The sequence below is a fragment of the Ambystoma mexicanum genome, chromosome 4p (genome assembly GCF_040938575.1).
Source record: "Ambystoma mexicanum isolate Mex_15411 chromosome 4p, UKY_AmexF1_1, whole genome shotgun sequence".
Lineage (NCBI taxonomy): Eukaryota > Metazoa > Chordata > Amphibia > Caudata > Ambystomatidae > Ambystoma > Ambystoma mexicanum.
The window spans coordinates 303046247-303063567 of NC_090927.1; the positions used below are offsets into that span (position 1 = coordinate 303046247).

The following is a 17321-nucleotide window of genomic DNA, read 5'->3' on the forward strand; positions in this document are numbered from 1 at the left end:
TGCACTGCATGTCCTCGAACGAGGTTACTTTCCCATCCCTCAGGATATCTTCTACCTTCAGAATTCCCGCTCTCAAGCAGCGCGGCCACAGTTCAAGCTTCTCAATTTCCTTTAGGTTACCATTTTGCCATAGGGGTTGCGCTGCGGTTATTTTATTCCCCACCCAACAAACACGTGTGCCTGTCTCCAAATGGTGGTGATGTGGGTCATAGTTGTCAGCAGAGGAGGCCGTTGTGGGGACTGGTATAGTATCTGTAATGGGTCTGTACCCTGCATTGCATCCAATTCGGCCCTGATATGAGGCAGTGCCCGGTCTCCGTGAAGCAGGTCATTGACCACCACGAGTTGTGAGGCCCAGTAATAGGTCTGGAGGCAGGGTACCCCTATCCCACCCTCCCAGATCAACCTCTGCAAAGTACTCAATGCTATACGTGATTGGCCTCCCCCCCAGATGAGTTCCCTGAGGGGAGTTTCTGTACGGTTGAATTCAGAGGTGGGGATCGTGAGTGGGGCGTTCTGCAGGAAATAGAGGAATCTTGGAAGTGCCATCATTTTAAAAAGTGCAGCTCTCCCCATGAGAGTCAGAGGGAGAAGGTTCCAGTGACGGACGTCATTAAGAAACCTTTTTATAATCGGTTGGAGATTGTGCATTGCATATTTGGTAAGATCAGTTGTTATCCAGATTCCTAAGCACTTAAAACCCTGCCTCTCCATCCGGTACGGGCAGCCCGGTGGGCTGGCCTGCTCCCCCCCCCTTTCACTGGGAAGAGTACCAGTTAATTCTCAGTGCGCTAAATTCCCCGTAGCTAACGAGCATCTGGGTCACTATGGGACAGTTCCGAACCGGTTCGGCCAGGTATATCAGGAGGTCATCGGCGTACAGAGAAGTACGATCTTCTGAGGGACACGGCCATCTGAAACCCGTCCAGGCCCCGCTCTGGCGAAGCCACAAGGTCAGCGGTTCAATTGCGAGGGCAAAGAGGAGGGGGAAAAGGGAACACCCCTGCCTTGTGCCCCTGCCCAAGGGAAAGGATCGGGAGGTCCACCCGTTCACCTTGACCTCTGCCTGGATGTTTGTATACAGCAGTTTTACCTATCCCAGAAAACCCTCTCCAAACCCCATACGGGCCATGATTCCCAAAGGCTGTCCCATCGGATTGAATCAAACGCCTTTTCAAAATCAATTGCTAAAAGAGCTAATGGGGTATCGAGAATAGGGGCCCGTTCTAGCGCCAGATGGAGCCGGCGCAGATTCATTCGGGTTGATTTGTGTGGCATGAAGCCACATTGGTCCGGGTGTATCAAAGTGTTCGCTACCAGTTGGAGCCGATTGGCCAAGATCTTGGCCAGGACCTTGGCTTCCACGTTAATTAACGAGATCGGCCTGTAAGAGGCACATTTCTCCTGGGGTTTATCAGGTTTAGGGATAACTACAATAGTGGCCTTGCATAGGTCTTGTGGGAGGGAGCCCTGTTCCCGGGCGGTCAACAGCATCTGATGTAGGGGAGGAGCTGTGTTATTACCCCCTAGTTTCTTCCAGATCTTGACCGGGAACCCATTGGGGCCCAGAGTTTTCCCCGGTTGCAATTGTGCAAGCGCTTCTACTATCTCAGCTTCCGAGAGGTCGGAGTCCAGCATCGGCCTCTGTTGTTCCGAGAGGGTAGGGATTACTATGCCGTCGAGGAGGGTTGGGTCGAACGACACAGTTGGGGCCTGATATAGTGCGGCATAGAATTGGGCAAACACTTCCGCTATCTCAGCATCCGATCGGCATCTCTCTCCTTGCGGGGTGACGATCTCCCGAACACAACGCTGTCCCTCGTCTCTCCTCTCTAACCAAGCCAGCATTTTCCCCGCTTTGTCCCCTAACTCAGGATTCCCAGTAGACTTGCTTGGCGTTGTCCAATATAAGATTGCAGAGGTGTTCAGTGGCACGTTTAAGGGATGTGTGGGTCTGAGGGGTTGGGTCGAGGGTATGTTCATTCTCCCGACGGGTTACCTCCACCTCTGCCTCACTTATCTTCCGGAGCCTCTCCCTCCTCCTATTCGCCGTCCAGGAGATTATTTCTCCTCGCAACACGGTCTTATAGGCCTCCCAGATCACTATCGGGTCATTTTCGCCATTATCGTTAATCTCGAAGTACTCGGTTGACATTTCCATGAGGCGCTCTACCAGTTCTGGGCAGCCCAGATAGTAGTTATTCAGCCGCCACGTCCTAAGGGGGGGTTGTACCCTGCGGCCGTGACTCCACCATCAGAGGTGAATGGTCTGAGATTCCCCGTGGGAAAGTAAATCTGCCGAGAGTATTCTGAAAAGATCTGTGTGCGGGATAAGTAGATAGTCAAGCCCAGAGAGGGAGCCATGGGATCCTGAATGGAATGAATAGCCCCTGGTTCCCAAGTGCATTTCCTGCCACACGTCACAGAGGCCCAGGGCGGATACAAAGTTGGACAGCCTTGTGGGGACATTCGGGTTACGTTGTCTAAGATGGGAGCGGTCTGTGGTGTTACACATGACATCATTAAAGTTGTCACCCAGGAACCAGTTTATCAGGTTGATGTTTCCCCATAAGGGTGGTCAGCTCGTCCAGGAGTTCCTGCCCCAGTCCCAGTGGGGAGTAGATTGAGACAAACACAAATGTTTCCCCCCAGAGGGTCCCCAGGGCCAACACGTAGCGACCCTGGGGGTCCTGCGCTAGTTCCTGTAAGGCAAACGGGACACGTTTATGTATAAGAATGAGGGTGCCCCTGGATCCTGTGGTATATCCCGCATGAAAGGCTATCCAATAGTTGGTCCGCTGAAAGAAATCACAGTGTGATCCCGCTAGGTTTGTTTCAGTAAGTAGGGCCACATCGGGGGAGTGTCTAGAAAGTAGTTGCTTAATCAAGCGTCTCTTGATCGCGGAGCCCATCCCGTTCACATTCCAGGTGAGGATCTTGAGGGACTTGGGACGTGCAGTAAATGGCGATTGAGATTGATCAGGTGTCATCTAGCAAGATTACTTAAGGGGTAGGCAAATGATTTGTGGGGGTACAATCCTGGTGTGTGGTGGTGTAGTGTGAAACAAAGATTGATGGCTGAATCGATGCCTGGGCGTGCTATGGTCCCAACTGACCAGGAACCATACCATCCTCTGAGACCTACAGGGGTAAACTGTTCCTGGGGTAACAAAAAACTCCTCACAACTAACCCCTCCCTCCACCTCCCCATACGCCACCCCAACACGAAGTACCTGTCGCCCAAACATTTGCTGACAATCAAAAAAGGTAGAGTGTCAGCTTGTATCTGCCCCTATGGAAGTTCAACTAGAAAAGTTGGGGGGGGGGGGAATTAATACCACTGGTGCAAGGGTAACGATCCTCCGCTTACCGCATTGTAAGTATGTGACACGCCTTTGGTATCCATCCGAGGGCCCACTGGTAATTGGTTGCCTGTTGGCCAGGAGGTTGAGCCCTCGACGGGAGTCAGGGTGGAGCCCCGTCTCCTCCGTCCGCCGGCAGGTCCGGCAGTGGTGGCTGGTCTGGTATAGGACGTTGCTCCGGCGGTGGTCTAGGGTTTCTGTGCCTATTTCCTCGGGGCATCGACCAGTCCTCTTCAATGTGCTGCTCCGCCCAGTGCCATGCCCCACCCGGGTCGTCAAAGTGGACTGTTGTGCCCTTGTGATACATTTTCAATTGTGCAGGGAAGAGCAGGCCATACTTGACTCCTAGTATTTGCAATTGTCTCTTATGCTTTCCAAAGGATTGCCTCGCCTTCTGTACTTTCTTTGTGTAATCGGGAAAGAAGGCCAGCTTGGACCCATTGAAGATAACCGTGCCCTTGGTCCTTGCCAGTTGTAAGAGTGCATCCCGGTCTCGATAGTTTAAGAACCTCGCTATCACAGTGCGCGGAGGAGCGCCGGGCAGCGGCCTTCCTGTGGGCATAGGGTGTGCTCTCTCTATGGAGAAAAATTTAGAGGAGTGTAGGTCGAAGAGGTCTGTTAGTAATTGCTCCAGGAAAAGTTCCATGCATGGCCCTTCCTCTTTCTCGGGAATGCCGAGTATGCGAATGTTGTTGCGCCTGGATCTCCCATCGCTTTCCTCAACCCTAGCCTCCAGAGCCTTGAGTGTGGCCGAGACTCCCTGGACTCGTTGTTGCACATTATGTAACCCATCCTCTGTATTTGAGATGCGCTGCTCTGCTTCTTCAGTGCGCGCGGACAGTTTCTGCAGGTCATGTCTGAGGAGGGATACATCCAGACTTATTCGATCTATCTTCTGCTCCATGGACAAGCGCGAGCCAGCTATGGTGGCCATGACGTCTTTAAGGGAAAGCGTTTGTGCGGGTTCCGTTTCTCCAGAGTGCTGCGGCTGAAGGTTGGCAGATTGTGATGAAGGAACAGTATATTGTTCAATCCTATTCTGCATAACAGGCTTTTTTGTTTTTTCCTTGCCCATGGTTGCCACCCGGTGCGGCAGGTGTAGTCTTATAGCGGAGTTCCTGCCTCTTGGTCTCACAGAATATTACCCAGGTCGATCTCCCCTCAGTAGTGTAGTGACAAACCGAGTCTGCTACCTGTTATCCGTTCATGTACATTTGCGGGCTCCGGTGCAAAGCCACTGCTCGCTGCTATGCTGGCAGGTGTCCCCACTGTCTCCAATTTGCCAGCCTCCCAGGATGTCTATGTTTAACCAGTGGTTCCCCCCCCCCCGGTATTGCTCGAGGGGGGTCCCTTCGGTAGCGATAATGACCAGAGCGTCCTAAGGTCAAGTTCAGTATGTTGGTCTCACTCCCACTGTCGCCTGTCATGGTGCCAGGTAGGGTGCAGGTAAGTATTGCGCCGGAGCAGCTCAGCGCCCTGACTACCCCGGCACCCCACTCAGCCCAGCACACTCACAGGTGGTGTATGGGGGATGATCCCCCTCAATATATATGGGGACGCCTCTTACTCGTTTTGGGCAGTTCCAGGTCAGCCTGGCGTGCGCCTCACGCTGTCTTTCCGGGTGGACTTTATTCACTCACCGGACTTCACTTCCCCGTCGCCAGGGAACCAGGGGGAACCGGTTATGCTGCTATGTGCCGTGTGGCTGGTGGTCCGCCTTGTCCTGCCTCCCTTTTGGGCACTGTTCGCTCCGGTCAGCGGAGGTCCTGCCAGCCCTCCCTGGGTTAGCCCCGTAGTGGCCTGTGTGCCTGTATTTGGTTGTCCTTCCCGCCCCCTGGTAGGGGCTGGCGCGCCATGGGCAGTCTGCCCCAAGCACACAGCGCTATGTCCTCACCAGCCGCCGCCCTCGGGCAGTGCACACAAGAGCGGCCTGCCCCCGGTGTTGACAGGGCCCTGGGACCCGGTCTCGAGCTGCGGATCTTGCCCTGTCCGTCTCCGGATCTGTTTCCCAGAGCAGGGACGGGCACCGCTCTTCTCTCCCCCGATGGGCGTCTATGGCACTTTTGGACACACCTCGCACGGTCGTCCGGGACCACGGACATTCCCTCCACAGGCCCCAGACGGCGACAGCTGTCACTGGTGCAGGTGGCTGTATAACAGGGCAGTCGCAGCAGGGTTGGTCATCTCGCCAGCGTCTCAGGCTGTGCAGGAGTCATGCCGTCCCACGTCCACCGCAACAGCTCTTCGTTGGTGTGTGTGGGACTGCTTTTTCCAAGTCCCCGCGGCCGCGCCGGGGCACTCCCGGGTGGTGCAGGCAGTTCCCGTTCGGTGCTGATTACAGAGCACCGGAGGTGGTCGCCGTCTGAGCAGCCCCGCCGAATCTCCGGCTCAACCGCAGTCCCGTCTCCAAGTCCCACCAGCAGGGTCTCACAAACCCGGTCACAGCCGCGAAGATCTGACAGCGGCCATCTTGTTTCCGAGGCTCCGCTCGTACCTCTGGTTTTCAAACCGCCAGGGTTCAGCGTAGCAGACGCCCTTGATACTCCAACTTCATCTAGATGTGCCGCCGATGGTCAGCTTTCGTATGGTCCCTTTTTTACACGGCTAGCGGTCACTTAACAGGCTGTAATTTCAGGATGTATAATGCGGCAGCAGGAGCCGAAGGGAGTCACGTCTGCATCGCTTCGCAGTTGGCCACACCCCCGTTTTGTACAAATTTTAATTCTGTAGGAAAGGGAAGTGTGGGAGTCATTGTCCTCTTCCCTGTGATTCGCTCACCAGTCTGAAAAACCTGATCTTTAGATATGGAACAAGTTACTTACCTGTAACTGTTCTCCAGCATGGGTCTGGCATGGATTCACATGCAAACCCTCCCTCCAACCCCTCTGCGGCTCTTCTCTTGGTCCTACTGCCACTTTACGTGCTACCAAATCTGAAGATGGCTGCCAGAGGGTGCAGCCTGGAATCCCGGTCGACGCAGTAGAATCTCGTGAAGGTGTGCATTGACAACCACGTAGCAGCCCTGCAGATGTCCAGCAGCGCTACACCAGACAAGAATGCCATGGTAGCAGCAATCGCTCTGGTTGAATGGGCTCTCTGACGGCCAGCCAACGGTCGGTTTGCCAACCGGTGACAGTGCATGATGCAGCCGGAGAGCCATCTGGAAATGGAAGCCTTCGAGAGGGCCTTCCCTTGGATCACAGGTCCAAAGTTCACAAACAGCTGTGATGTCTTCTGAAGACCCTTCATGCGGACCACATAGATCTTCAGCGCTCTAGCCACATCCAGCGAGTGCAACATCCTCTCAGCCGGCGACGACGATGGGAAGAAAACAGGTAACACCAAGGGCTCATTGAGATGGAAGTCCGACGGCACCTTGGGCATGAAGGAGGGGTGCGTCTCATGGAATGTCAGGTATGGAGGTTTACAGGAGAGGGCATGGATCTCTCCCACTCGTCGTGCGGAGGTGATGGCCACAAGAAACGCTGTCTTCCACAACAGGAACTTCAACGGTGCTGAGTGCAGAGGCTCGAATGGCAGCCCCAAGAGTCTGGTCAGCACCACGTTGAGCTCCCACGCCGGGGCCGGAGCCTTCATCGGCGGGAACGATCGGAACAGTCCTTTCATGAATTCCTTCACCAGGGGATGGGACCACAGAGATGATCGTCCCGGAGTTCTGGTGTAGCGTGAGATAGCTGCCAGATGGATCTTGATGGAGGCATGCGCCAGTTCCGCCTTGGCTAGCGATAGCAAGTACAGTAGCACTTGAGGAGCCGTAATCTGCAGAGGGTTAATCTTCTGTGCACGGCATCAGACAGAGAGCCTCTTCCATTTGTGTCCATAGCACTTGAGAGTCGAGGACGCCCTGGCCTTAGCAAGCACCTCCTTGCAGTCCGCCAGGATATCGTACCCTCCAAACTCTAGTGCTGCAGCAGCCAGGCCTGCAGGTTCAACGATCCCGGGTTGTGATGGAGGATGGTGCCTCCTACCCTGGCGAGAAGGTCCGCGTCCATCGGAAGTTTGACTGGAGGGGACGCTGACATGGCCAGAAGGTCCGGGAACCAGATCTGCCTCGGCCACGCTGGTGCAACGAGGATCATCCTGCATCGGGACCATCTGAGTTGACTGATGAGTCGCAGCAGCAACGGCAACGGGGGAAACGCATACAGGAATAGGCTGTCTCAGTGGAATGAGAAGGCATCGCCCATGCTCCCCGGATGGGGAAACCTGCTGGCGAACCTCCGGCACTTGGCTTTGGTCGCCATCGCGAATAGGTCGATCTGGGGATTGCCCCATTGTCGGAATAGGAGATCCACCTGATCCTGCCGAAGTTACCACTCATGGCACGAGCGCAGCTCCCTGCTGAGCGAGTCGGCGATGGTGTTCTTTATTCCTTCCAGATGGAAGGGTACCAGGAACATCCCTTGGGCGACGGCCCAGTGCCACAGATCCTGCGCTTCCTTGGATAGAGCTGGGGTCTGGTGCCCCCCTGCTTCCGGATGTAGAATATTGTGGTGGTGTTGTTGGTGAAGATCCTTACCACCTTGCCTTTGAGGGAAAGTAGGAACGACCTGAGGGCCCAGAACACGGCTCGGAGCTCCAGGACATTGATATGTAGTGATCTCTCCTCCGGGAGCCAAAGGCCTCTTGCGTGGAGATCGCCAGAGTGTGCCCCCATCCCACCAGGGAGGCGTCCGTCGTCACCGTTTCTTGATGTGCTGGGGTCTGGAAGTCCATGCCCGCCGCTTGGTGCGTGCGGGTGCCCCACCACCGGATCGCCTGGCGGAAAGTTTCGTTGAGTGAGATCTTGTCTTCAAAGCTGCCCACCGCTTGCATCCAACGGGCGTTGAGGAATTCCTGCAGGGGTCGCATCTGCAGCCTGCATAGGTGCACGAGGTAGATGCACGAGGACATCATGTCGAGTAAGGACTTGATGGACCTCACCCTGGCCAGGTCCATGGTCAGCAGCCGTTGTACCTTGCCCAGGATGGCCTTCTCCTTTCCTCCGACGGCGAAGCCAATTGCGCCACTGTGTCGAGCCTGGCTCCCAGGAACAGGGCGACTTGCGACGATACCAAGTGGGATTTTGCGAAGTTGATCGAGAATCCCAGATCCGTGAGAAGTTGGACGGTCTTCACTGTGTGATCGACGGCGAGTTCTCTTGACTTTGCTCGGATGAGCCAATCGTCCAGGTAGGGGTAGACGTGGATCCCCTGCAGGCGCAGCCGCGCCGCCACTGGTGCTAGGCACTTGGTGAACACCCTGGGATTTCAATTGGAAGGGAAGGACCTTGAACTGATAGTGTTGCCCTTGAATGACAAATCGTAGGAACTTTCGATGTCCTTTTAGGATGGGGATGTGGAAGTAGGCATCCTCCAAGTACAGTGACGATAGGAAGTCGCCTTCCTCCAGCTGTCCCAGCAGGTGCTGGAGGGTGACCATCCGGAACTTCTGGGACTTGATGTACTTGTTTAGATGATGAAGATCCAGGATGGGTCGGCACCCGCCGGTCTTCCGGACGAGGAAGTACCGCGAGTACACTCCGGAGCCCCGTAGCCTCTTTGGGACGAGTTCTATGGCTCCCTTTCTTAGCATCACTCGTGCCTCCAGAAGCAGTTGAGGGACATGGTTTTCCTTCTTGGCCACGGGTGGAATACAGGGACACCTTTTTTGAAACTCCAGAGTGTGCCCGCGGTCCAGGGCATCTAGCACCCAATGGTCGGTGGAGATGAACTCCCACACGCTGACGAATTCCGCCAGCCGGCCTCCCACCGGGGTGCTCAGGTGGGTGCCTGACGCCACGGCCGGTTCAGTCCTGTTTCGTCACGGTCTTGGCGACGACGATGGGATCCACCAGTTTTGCCACGTCCTCTGTAGGCCTCCTGCGATGAGGAGCGGGCTGCTTGGCGGTACGAAGAGGAGCCTCCGCCGAATCCTTTGGAGGCACCTTGCTTGCCTCCCGAGCTCTGAAAGGACGGCCGTCGCTGTTGAAGAACACCCAAGGCCCGAGCCGTCTTAGTGTCCGCCTTGATGGCCTGTAGTGACTCGTCCACTGTCTTGCCGAACAGGTTGTTTCCGTCGAAGGCCATGTCCAGTACCCTGGTCTGCACGTCGTGACGGAAGTCGGTGGCCTTGAGCCAACCGCGCCGGCGAAGGCAAACACCATCGCCCATCTGACGAAAGCCGGTGTTGGCGATGTCCGAAGCCACGTCGCCTTCCTGTAGGATTTTCAGGGCCTCATTCGTCCCATGGCATCCAGCTTCTGCCCCTCGCCGCCCGGTGGGGATGTTGAAGTTGACGCCGTCGCCCCCGCCGCTTTCTTCTTGGCCGCCGCGGAGGACAGTCTTCCTCTTGGGAAACCTTCCTTCTTCTGTTCTTTGTGGCAGAGTTGGAAGAGCTCAGATGCCCTGGCGATCATGGCATGGAAGGAGCCAATTTCTTTGGGGGGAGGCTTGAGGAGGTGGTGAAGGGAGGTCCATTCCGTCGTCACCACCGTCATCGTCGTCTGTCCCTGTCGTCGCTGTCTCCGTTCCCATCTCATCCCTCGGTGGAGGGGCAGGAGGTGAAGGCTGAGAAGGCTGGAAAGGAGGGGGGGATGGACTTGCCTCTGCTTGCTCGGTGGGCTTCCTGACGGTCCAGGCTCAGCTGGGTCGTCCGCTGGGGGTAAGGGCAATCTTGTCCTTATCTCCGTACACAAGGCCTGAATAGCCATCAAGATCGCTCCTGAGTTGTCTTGTGGCATAGGCACTGGTTGCGACGGGAGCGACGGTTGGGGAGTAGGATCCTCCATCTCCTCCACGGCCTGTGTCTCCTCGTCAGCACCACTGTCGCTTTCTTTGTCCGCCTCATCGGGGTCCCTCCCATAGGAATGGACCTCCTCGAACTTCTTGTGCAGGATCTTTGCGACGCCAGCCAGCTCATCTTCAGAGGTGGTATCTATGTCCATAATGGCTACCGTGCCCCCCCTCTTTCTCGGCCCGGGGCTTCACGGGGGTCTTATCGATAGGCTGAAAAGAGGATTCCCTCCGTGGTGGCAGGGAAACTCTAGGCCTGGAGGTAGTCTCCACTGGGATATCCTCCGTAGGCATCACCAGGGCTGTCAGGACTCCATCAATTGAGGCCTTTGCCGGTTGAATGAGGGCCTTCGCGACTTTGGGTGGGCTCTTCCCCTCCAGCCAGTTGGTGAGAGTACGATGATCCTTCATTGTCCGTTCGGACATATTCTTACAAAAGGCACAGTCCTTCTCCACGTGCAATTTGTCGTCGTGAAGGCAATAGAGGCACCGAGATTGCTCATCTTCCTTGAAGACATTTTGGCCCGTATGTGTCCCTTGCTCCTGTCCCGCCTTTCCAACCAAGCCAGGGTTTCCCAGCCTAGTCTTCTGTTTTGTGTATTTGGCTACGTATGTCCAGTGGGCTACCCTTGCATTGTCTATTGCCACGTTTCTGAGGGCCACCTGCGCTGAGACTAGAGTTTCTTGTGAAGCCTGGGACCCCGACTCAAGGAACTCCTCCTCCTTCCTTGACGCCTGCTCCTCTGCCTCCTCTATTTCCTGGACATGTTGTCGGCAGTGAGCAGACACAAGAGAGCCTCCCCCCCCGAAGCACCGCTTTGTAGCCCTCCCATACGTTGATCGGGCTATCAACTGAGCCCTTGTTTAGGGTGAAAAATTCTGCCCCCCTTACTGGATAGACCCTCCATTTCCTCCGGTATACCCAAGTAGTATGTGTTAAGGTGCCAGGCTGTGCTAGGTTCTCGCTCGCCCATTTTTCAACACCATGAATAGGGGGGAGTTATCCAAGATGCCTCTGGCCAGAAATGTCACGGACAGCAACCTGTGTGCCATGCACTGTGGGACAAAGAAGTAATCTATCCTAGATAGAGGCTTGTGTGCACTGGGGAAGAACGAGAACCCAGATTCTGCCCCGTGTAGTGCCCTCCATGCGTTCACCAGCCCCAGTGTGGTCGCGAAGGAGTGTAGCTTGGTCAGGGTTTCTATTGCCCACGTGTGATCTGTCTCTACCCACTTCCATGACTTTGTTGCAGTCCCCGCTCCCCAGCACCCACATGTCAGCATGCTCAGTAATTATTGTTGCTTGGAGATCGTTCAAGAGCACAAGTGTGAGCGCCGGGGGTGCGTATACTGCCACAACGCTCCAGCTGTTCCGCCACATTTCCCCATTTACCACTATGAATCGCCCTCTCGGGTCCACCCACACCACCCTCAGTTGAAATGTTACACTCTTGTGTATTAGAACCATCGTCCATCTTGCCCCTCTTGAGAATCCCGCATGACAGACCAGTGCATAATTGGACCTCTTGAAGAACCTGCATTCCGTACCGACCAAGTGTGTTTCGATTAGGAGGGCAATATCCAGCGAGTGCCTGTTGAGGAACTGGAGTACCAATTTCCATTTAATGCTGGAGCCTAGCCCATTGACATAGCAATACCACCCCATCATGTGCCATTGGATCCCCCAAGATGTGTCCCAAAAGCCATGGGCTGACCCATTATTCCACGTCCTTTCTCCCCCGGGAGTGTGCTGTGTGCCCTGCGAGCCAGTATCCATCTCCCTTTTCCCGGTTTTGCCAACCCTCACACCCTCCGCCATTCGGTGCAGTGCCTGCTCATGTCTCATCCTGCCTCCCAGTACGCTAAGCGACCAACCAAACTGAACTGCAAGAAAAAACACCCCTATCCCCCCCACTCTGTACCTCCCCCCAACCAGAAGCATCTGTCGTCCTAGCTCCATGTCAAGCGGACGTGGGGTAAACCAGTTCAACCCAACTCCTAAACACCAATCAGAGAGCTTTGGTACTGACCAATACTCCCCATTCTGCACTCCCTCCCGCCCAACTAGAAGTACCTGTCGCCCGAACCTGTACGAACTAAACCGTTTAAGAATATTTTGGGGGTTGCCTGTGAGAGCCAGCTCAGCTCTTCGTTGTCCCCCGCCGGGGGCTGCTGCATGGAGGATTCAGAAAAGTAGCAGTCTTGGACCCAAGAAGGCCTGTCTGGCGGCTTCTCCAAATTCACATCAGTGTGTCAATATTCCACATCTGTACAGTCAGCCTGCTTTTCCACTCTCTGGGGTCCCACCGCCTACCTCGTCTATGCGTGGTTTCTGCACATCAAACAGGGCTCGGGACGTTTCCGGACTTGGCGATCTTTTGTTGTTCCCAGGCGCGGGCCAGAGAGAACGTGTGTCTCCAACCAGTCCCAGACCTTTTTGGGGCTATGAAACACATGTACCGTAGTATTGTAGTATACTTTGAGCGTGGCCGGAAAGAAAAGAGCGTATTAGATGTTCGGGAACATTAGCTTCTTCTTCACCAAGTCAAAGGACTGCCGTGATCTTTGTACTTCCCTTGTGTAGTCCAAGAAGAGGCCAATTCGGTTGCCGTTGTAGTTAATCAGGTCTGTCGCCCTTGCCATATGTAGGATCGTGCCTCGGTCCCTATAGTTCAGGAGAGACACTATCACCGTGCGTAGTGGGGCGCAAGGCACAGGCCGGCCCGTTGGGAGTCTGTGCGCCCGTTCAATAGAAAAGAAGTTTGAGAGTTTTTTGGGTGCCATAAGGTCCGATGGCCAGTGCTTCAAAAATAATTCCAAAGAGTGTCCTTCCTCCTTTTCCGGGAGTCTGAGTATGCGATTCTCACTGTCTGATATGCACCGTTCCATCCCTCCCACCCGCGAGGTCAGGTTGCGCAGGTCTCGTCGTAGGAAGAAGACTTCAGAGGTCAAGCCATCAAATTTGGTTTCAAACGATGACCTTTATTCACCGATGGTGGCCATAATGTCAGAGCAATATTTTCAGTCAGGCTCCCACACATTCCCCATCTACAGCCATCTTCTCCCGTGCCGAAGAAGAGGGTGTTGGGACACTTGTCATGTAGCAGTCTATTATGTTCTGCGCATTCCCTTTCCGGGGCACGCCTTTCACCATAGCCATGTGGGTTGCTGATCCCAAGAGCATGCTGTCACCACCCTCAGTCCTACCGGCTCCCTCTGGTCTTGGTGGATTGTCAGCCCCAGCACTGTCACAGTAGAAACCTTTATGTGAAGCATTTATCCATGTTTCCAGTGTATTTTGCACAGTGTTATTACTTGTAAACTTATACCATTGAAGCAATGTCCCAATGATGGAATAATGTGTACTTATGATATTAAAAGGGATAAAATGTCAAATTGAATAAGATAATTTGCAGGTCTAAGTCAGTACTATGTAAGTACATTCGGTTTTGAACCTATTATGAACGCTCATTGCAGCAGGAGTGGCAGACGTACTCGGTCAGAATTGGGTACACAGCTTTAAACAATAAGTTGTCAAATACTGTATGGAAGTCACAGGCAGGTGCTGCAAGGCTTAATACTGCTATATATAGGGAAGTGAGTTTGGTGGGTTACGGTAAGCGAAATGGGTACAGTGGAAGTATTACACCACTGCATGTCCTTTGAACTCTGCATATGCCCTTAAAAACATCAACACTTTTAACACTAAAGGCTGTCCTTAACAGATGCATGTCTTTTTCACTTCACCTGCTTCTTTGCCGGACCTCACTTTCGATGAATCCGAGGGGCGTTCTCAGCCATTCTGTGCCTTTTGCATTCTTCTGTCTCAAATGAACCAATGGCAACTTTTGCTTGTGAAGTGCGTCTATTTCTTTGGCCGAGTACACCCTACCTGTACAAAAGAAAGGTCTTTCAATTAAAATTCAGAAACCAAATAATTTTTTTCCATACCATAAAGTTAAGTTGCTATAACTTACGAAAACCCACTCAAGCCATTTTTTCGAATGCATCGTCTTGTAAAGAAGGCTTTCTCCACCAAGTCTGCCCTCAGAAAGAAAAGTGCTAAATATTATGAACACCCATGGATGGGTGGATGACCAGGAAGAAACCATGGATATAGCAATCATGATTTGTCGCCAAACTCAAGCACCTCACCAGACATTATGTGTATACTAGCAAAGAGGACTATGGCAATGTCTTGGAAGAAAACAGCTGGGCCCTAACAGAAAAGCTGGCACTCTGAGCTGAAACGCTGGGTACGAGCAGAAACAACGGATTGGGAGGACAGTGTAGCCAGATCCACAGATGACTCTAGTATGACCCTGGAGGCCTGGAAAGAACTCACAGACTCCCGGTTTTACCCCTCAGATGACAAGCCCCCATGAACTGGTATGAATCTACCGAAAACAGACCCATGAACTGAATTGGCAGGACCTGAGACTATTTCGCTGCTACCTCACTGGGCTCTCACAGGCATGGCCCCCCTTCCCTCCCTCCAGACTATCTGGACCCCCCCTCTGCTCCACCAAGCGGCATTAGCGCAACGGGAAAAACACTGGGAGATAGTTAATGTTGTAATGTTAATTTGTTAAATGTTTTATTCTGAAATTCTCATTATCCTCGAATTATGGACATATCTGGTGTCCTGTAAATGTATTAAATAATAAATGCCAATAAACACATTTGAAAATAAAATAGCAATCATGATTTGTCAATGAGCTGCCAACATTTATTCATTTGGTTAGGGGGGCTATAACAAGGCAAGTGTTAGCCACACACAAAATCTATTCCAAAGCTTTAGCAATGTAAATATAAATGCCTTGTTTTCCTGTAGTCATTCTTCACTGGGTTTAACCTGTTTCTAAATACTATCATATTCACATGTACAAGTCATCATTGAATATGTAGAAGGATAGTTGGAGGGGTCCAAAGGAATAGAAAGAAACAGATGGGCGAGGGGAGAATTGATGGTCTTCAAGGGGGAGGTGGACAACGTGGGGTGTGCCTACGAACCTTCCTTGTCGACTGTTTATTTAATGGATATTGTTATTGTGGTAGATGTTGTGCTCTGTTTTGGAATGGAAATTTAGTTTGATATGTTAAGCGGAAAATACTTGGCTTGTATAGTGTTTAGTAGTAGGATTGCATTTTATGTTCTTTATGACGTTGAAGAAAATAAATAAAGCTTGGAAAAAAAGACATCATTCAGAGAAAATAGCATTTTCCCAGTATCTTCTCCATGTTCGTTATTTTTCTCTGTGTTCAGGATTTTCCTCCAACTTCGGAAAATATCCAAAATTGTGCTGATACACAAAGTATCAGCAGTAATATGCTGCCCATTTATTGTAAAACCCCAGCACAAAAATCCTTTGTGACATGACAGCATACATTGTAATCATTGCATGCAGTACTCACTGCAAATATAGTTTTCTCAGTTACTGTCGCCAGCCCAGTGCCATATCTTTGCGTGTATTTAACATAGGCGTAACAACACCCCAGAACCACACCTTATGTTCACATTAGCCTCAGTTGAGATTATGTTGCCGTTTGTCATGTTATTTCTTAACAGCATGTCGTAAAGTATGATAAAGCTTTTGTTATTTATAAATGCCAATAAAAAGCCATGTTGAAAAAAACATAGGCGTAACAAAAGGCGGTATCTGAGGAGAACAGTGTCTGAACCTTTGTTGTCTGTATGTTTCAGTACACAAGTGTACTGCCAAGCCGTAATGAAAGGTCTGCAGTAGCATCTTCGATTTGTATGAAAATAGAGGTCATTCATATTTACTGACTTTCACTATAGATTAGAATTAGGTGGAATACACTAAAGTGCTGTTAGACTTCATTACAGCACTTTTCTATTCTCTAGCCAACATCACAATAAGACTAATAGGTGCATTTGTGGTCGGGCGACAAACAGAAAGACTTTGGGGTCACTGATGATTGGTACAGGTGGTACCATTTCCCTTATGGTTTACTCCTTCAACCTACCAGGGATGAGGAGAACAGATATGCTCTAAATACAATTCTTTGTTACATCATGTTTGGGGAGGGTTGGGCTGCACACAGAGATGGACCCCTTGTGATACCAGACTGCAAAAAAATATCTATGATGATAATGTAAATAATACCTGTGTATCTGCTTTGGAATAAGTGTCAATGCAGTAGTGCTGAGTGAAAGTATGTACTGAGCTCCATGTAGCTGCTTTGCAAATGGTGTCTAGCGGGACATTTGCGATAGAGGCCAAAGTAGCGCCCGTACCCCTTGAGGAGTGAGCTCCCGCTGTGAAAGTCAGAGTTTTGCTTGATAACGAGTAACAGAGCTGTACGCATCTGACTATCCACCTGGAAATGGCATTCTTGGAAATGCTGTCTCCTTCTCTGCCTGGTGCTACTGCTGCCGGGTGTTGTCCCTGTAACAGAGCCGCCGGCCTGTCTATTGGGGTCGGGGGCTTGAACTTGGAAATCTAAAGGTTCCCCATTGCCTTCGTCGTCCGAAGAGACTGCGATGCTGCCCTTGTTGTAGGTTCCCTCTCTGTCCATGGCGGGCTCGGCCTGCATGGCATGATGGGCCAAGCATTTTGTCTTTCGGTCCCGGAGTGTCTTTGGCTTGAAGAACTTAAAGGCTCGACATTGGCCCTCGTCCGTGGCCCTGTGCTAGATAGAGATTGCACACCCGGTGCTTGTCTAAACGGGGGAACTTGTTGTTATAACTAGGGAAAAATGTAAACTGAGTGTTTTCCATATTTACAAGAAATGGCAGCCAGGCGAGAAAAGATTTTGAAAAGGGGAAAATGCATTTTATAATGTCCACCCTCCCTGCTGTTAGGGCTGATGGCCGGTGCGGCCTTCCAAGGCCGAAGGGGTTTGCTGAATCAATGACTTTGTTCGACGTTCGTCCTCTCCACCGCCGTCAAAGATGTAGTCGAAGTTGGTGTAGAGAAAGGACAGAAAGAGTAACTAACTCTAATTTTAGAATAATAAATGGCGTCAGCCGAAAGGAGCTCTGCGATAAGAGTCCATCACGGTGGCGGAAAAAAACAATATGAGGGACCTCAACGGATGAAGGACCATGGCTACAGTGGACGTCACACTAGGGATAGTATTACAGGCACGCCCCGTCGACGTCCCTTTACGAGTTTCGAAAACAAGTGTAATACTAAGC

At 52.2% G+C, this 17321-nt stretch overlaps 1 protein-coding gene across 3 annotated transcripts in view; it reads right to left on the bottom strand.

Annotated features, from left to right (window-relative positions):
- LOC138453216 (protein FAM228B-like) overlaps positions 1-17321 on the bottom strand; it is a 530008-nt gene that overhangs the window by 64731 nt on the left and 447956 nt on the right. For 2 of the 3 annotated variants that reach the window (XM_069605859.1, XM_069605858.1), the window contains one exon: positions 13904-14048. The exons of the other annotated variant lie outside the window; for it this stretch is intronic. In XM_069605859.1, coding sequence (XP_069461960.1) covers positions 13904-14048 — 145 coding nt within the window. The remainder of the gene's footprint in view (positions 1-13903; positions 14049-17321) is intronic. 3 annotated transcript variants of the gene reach the window in all.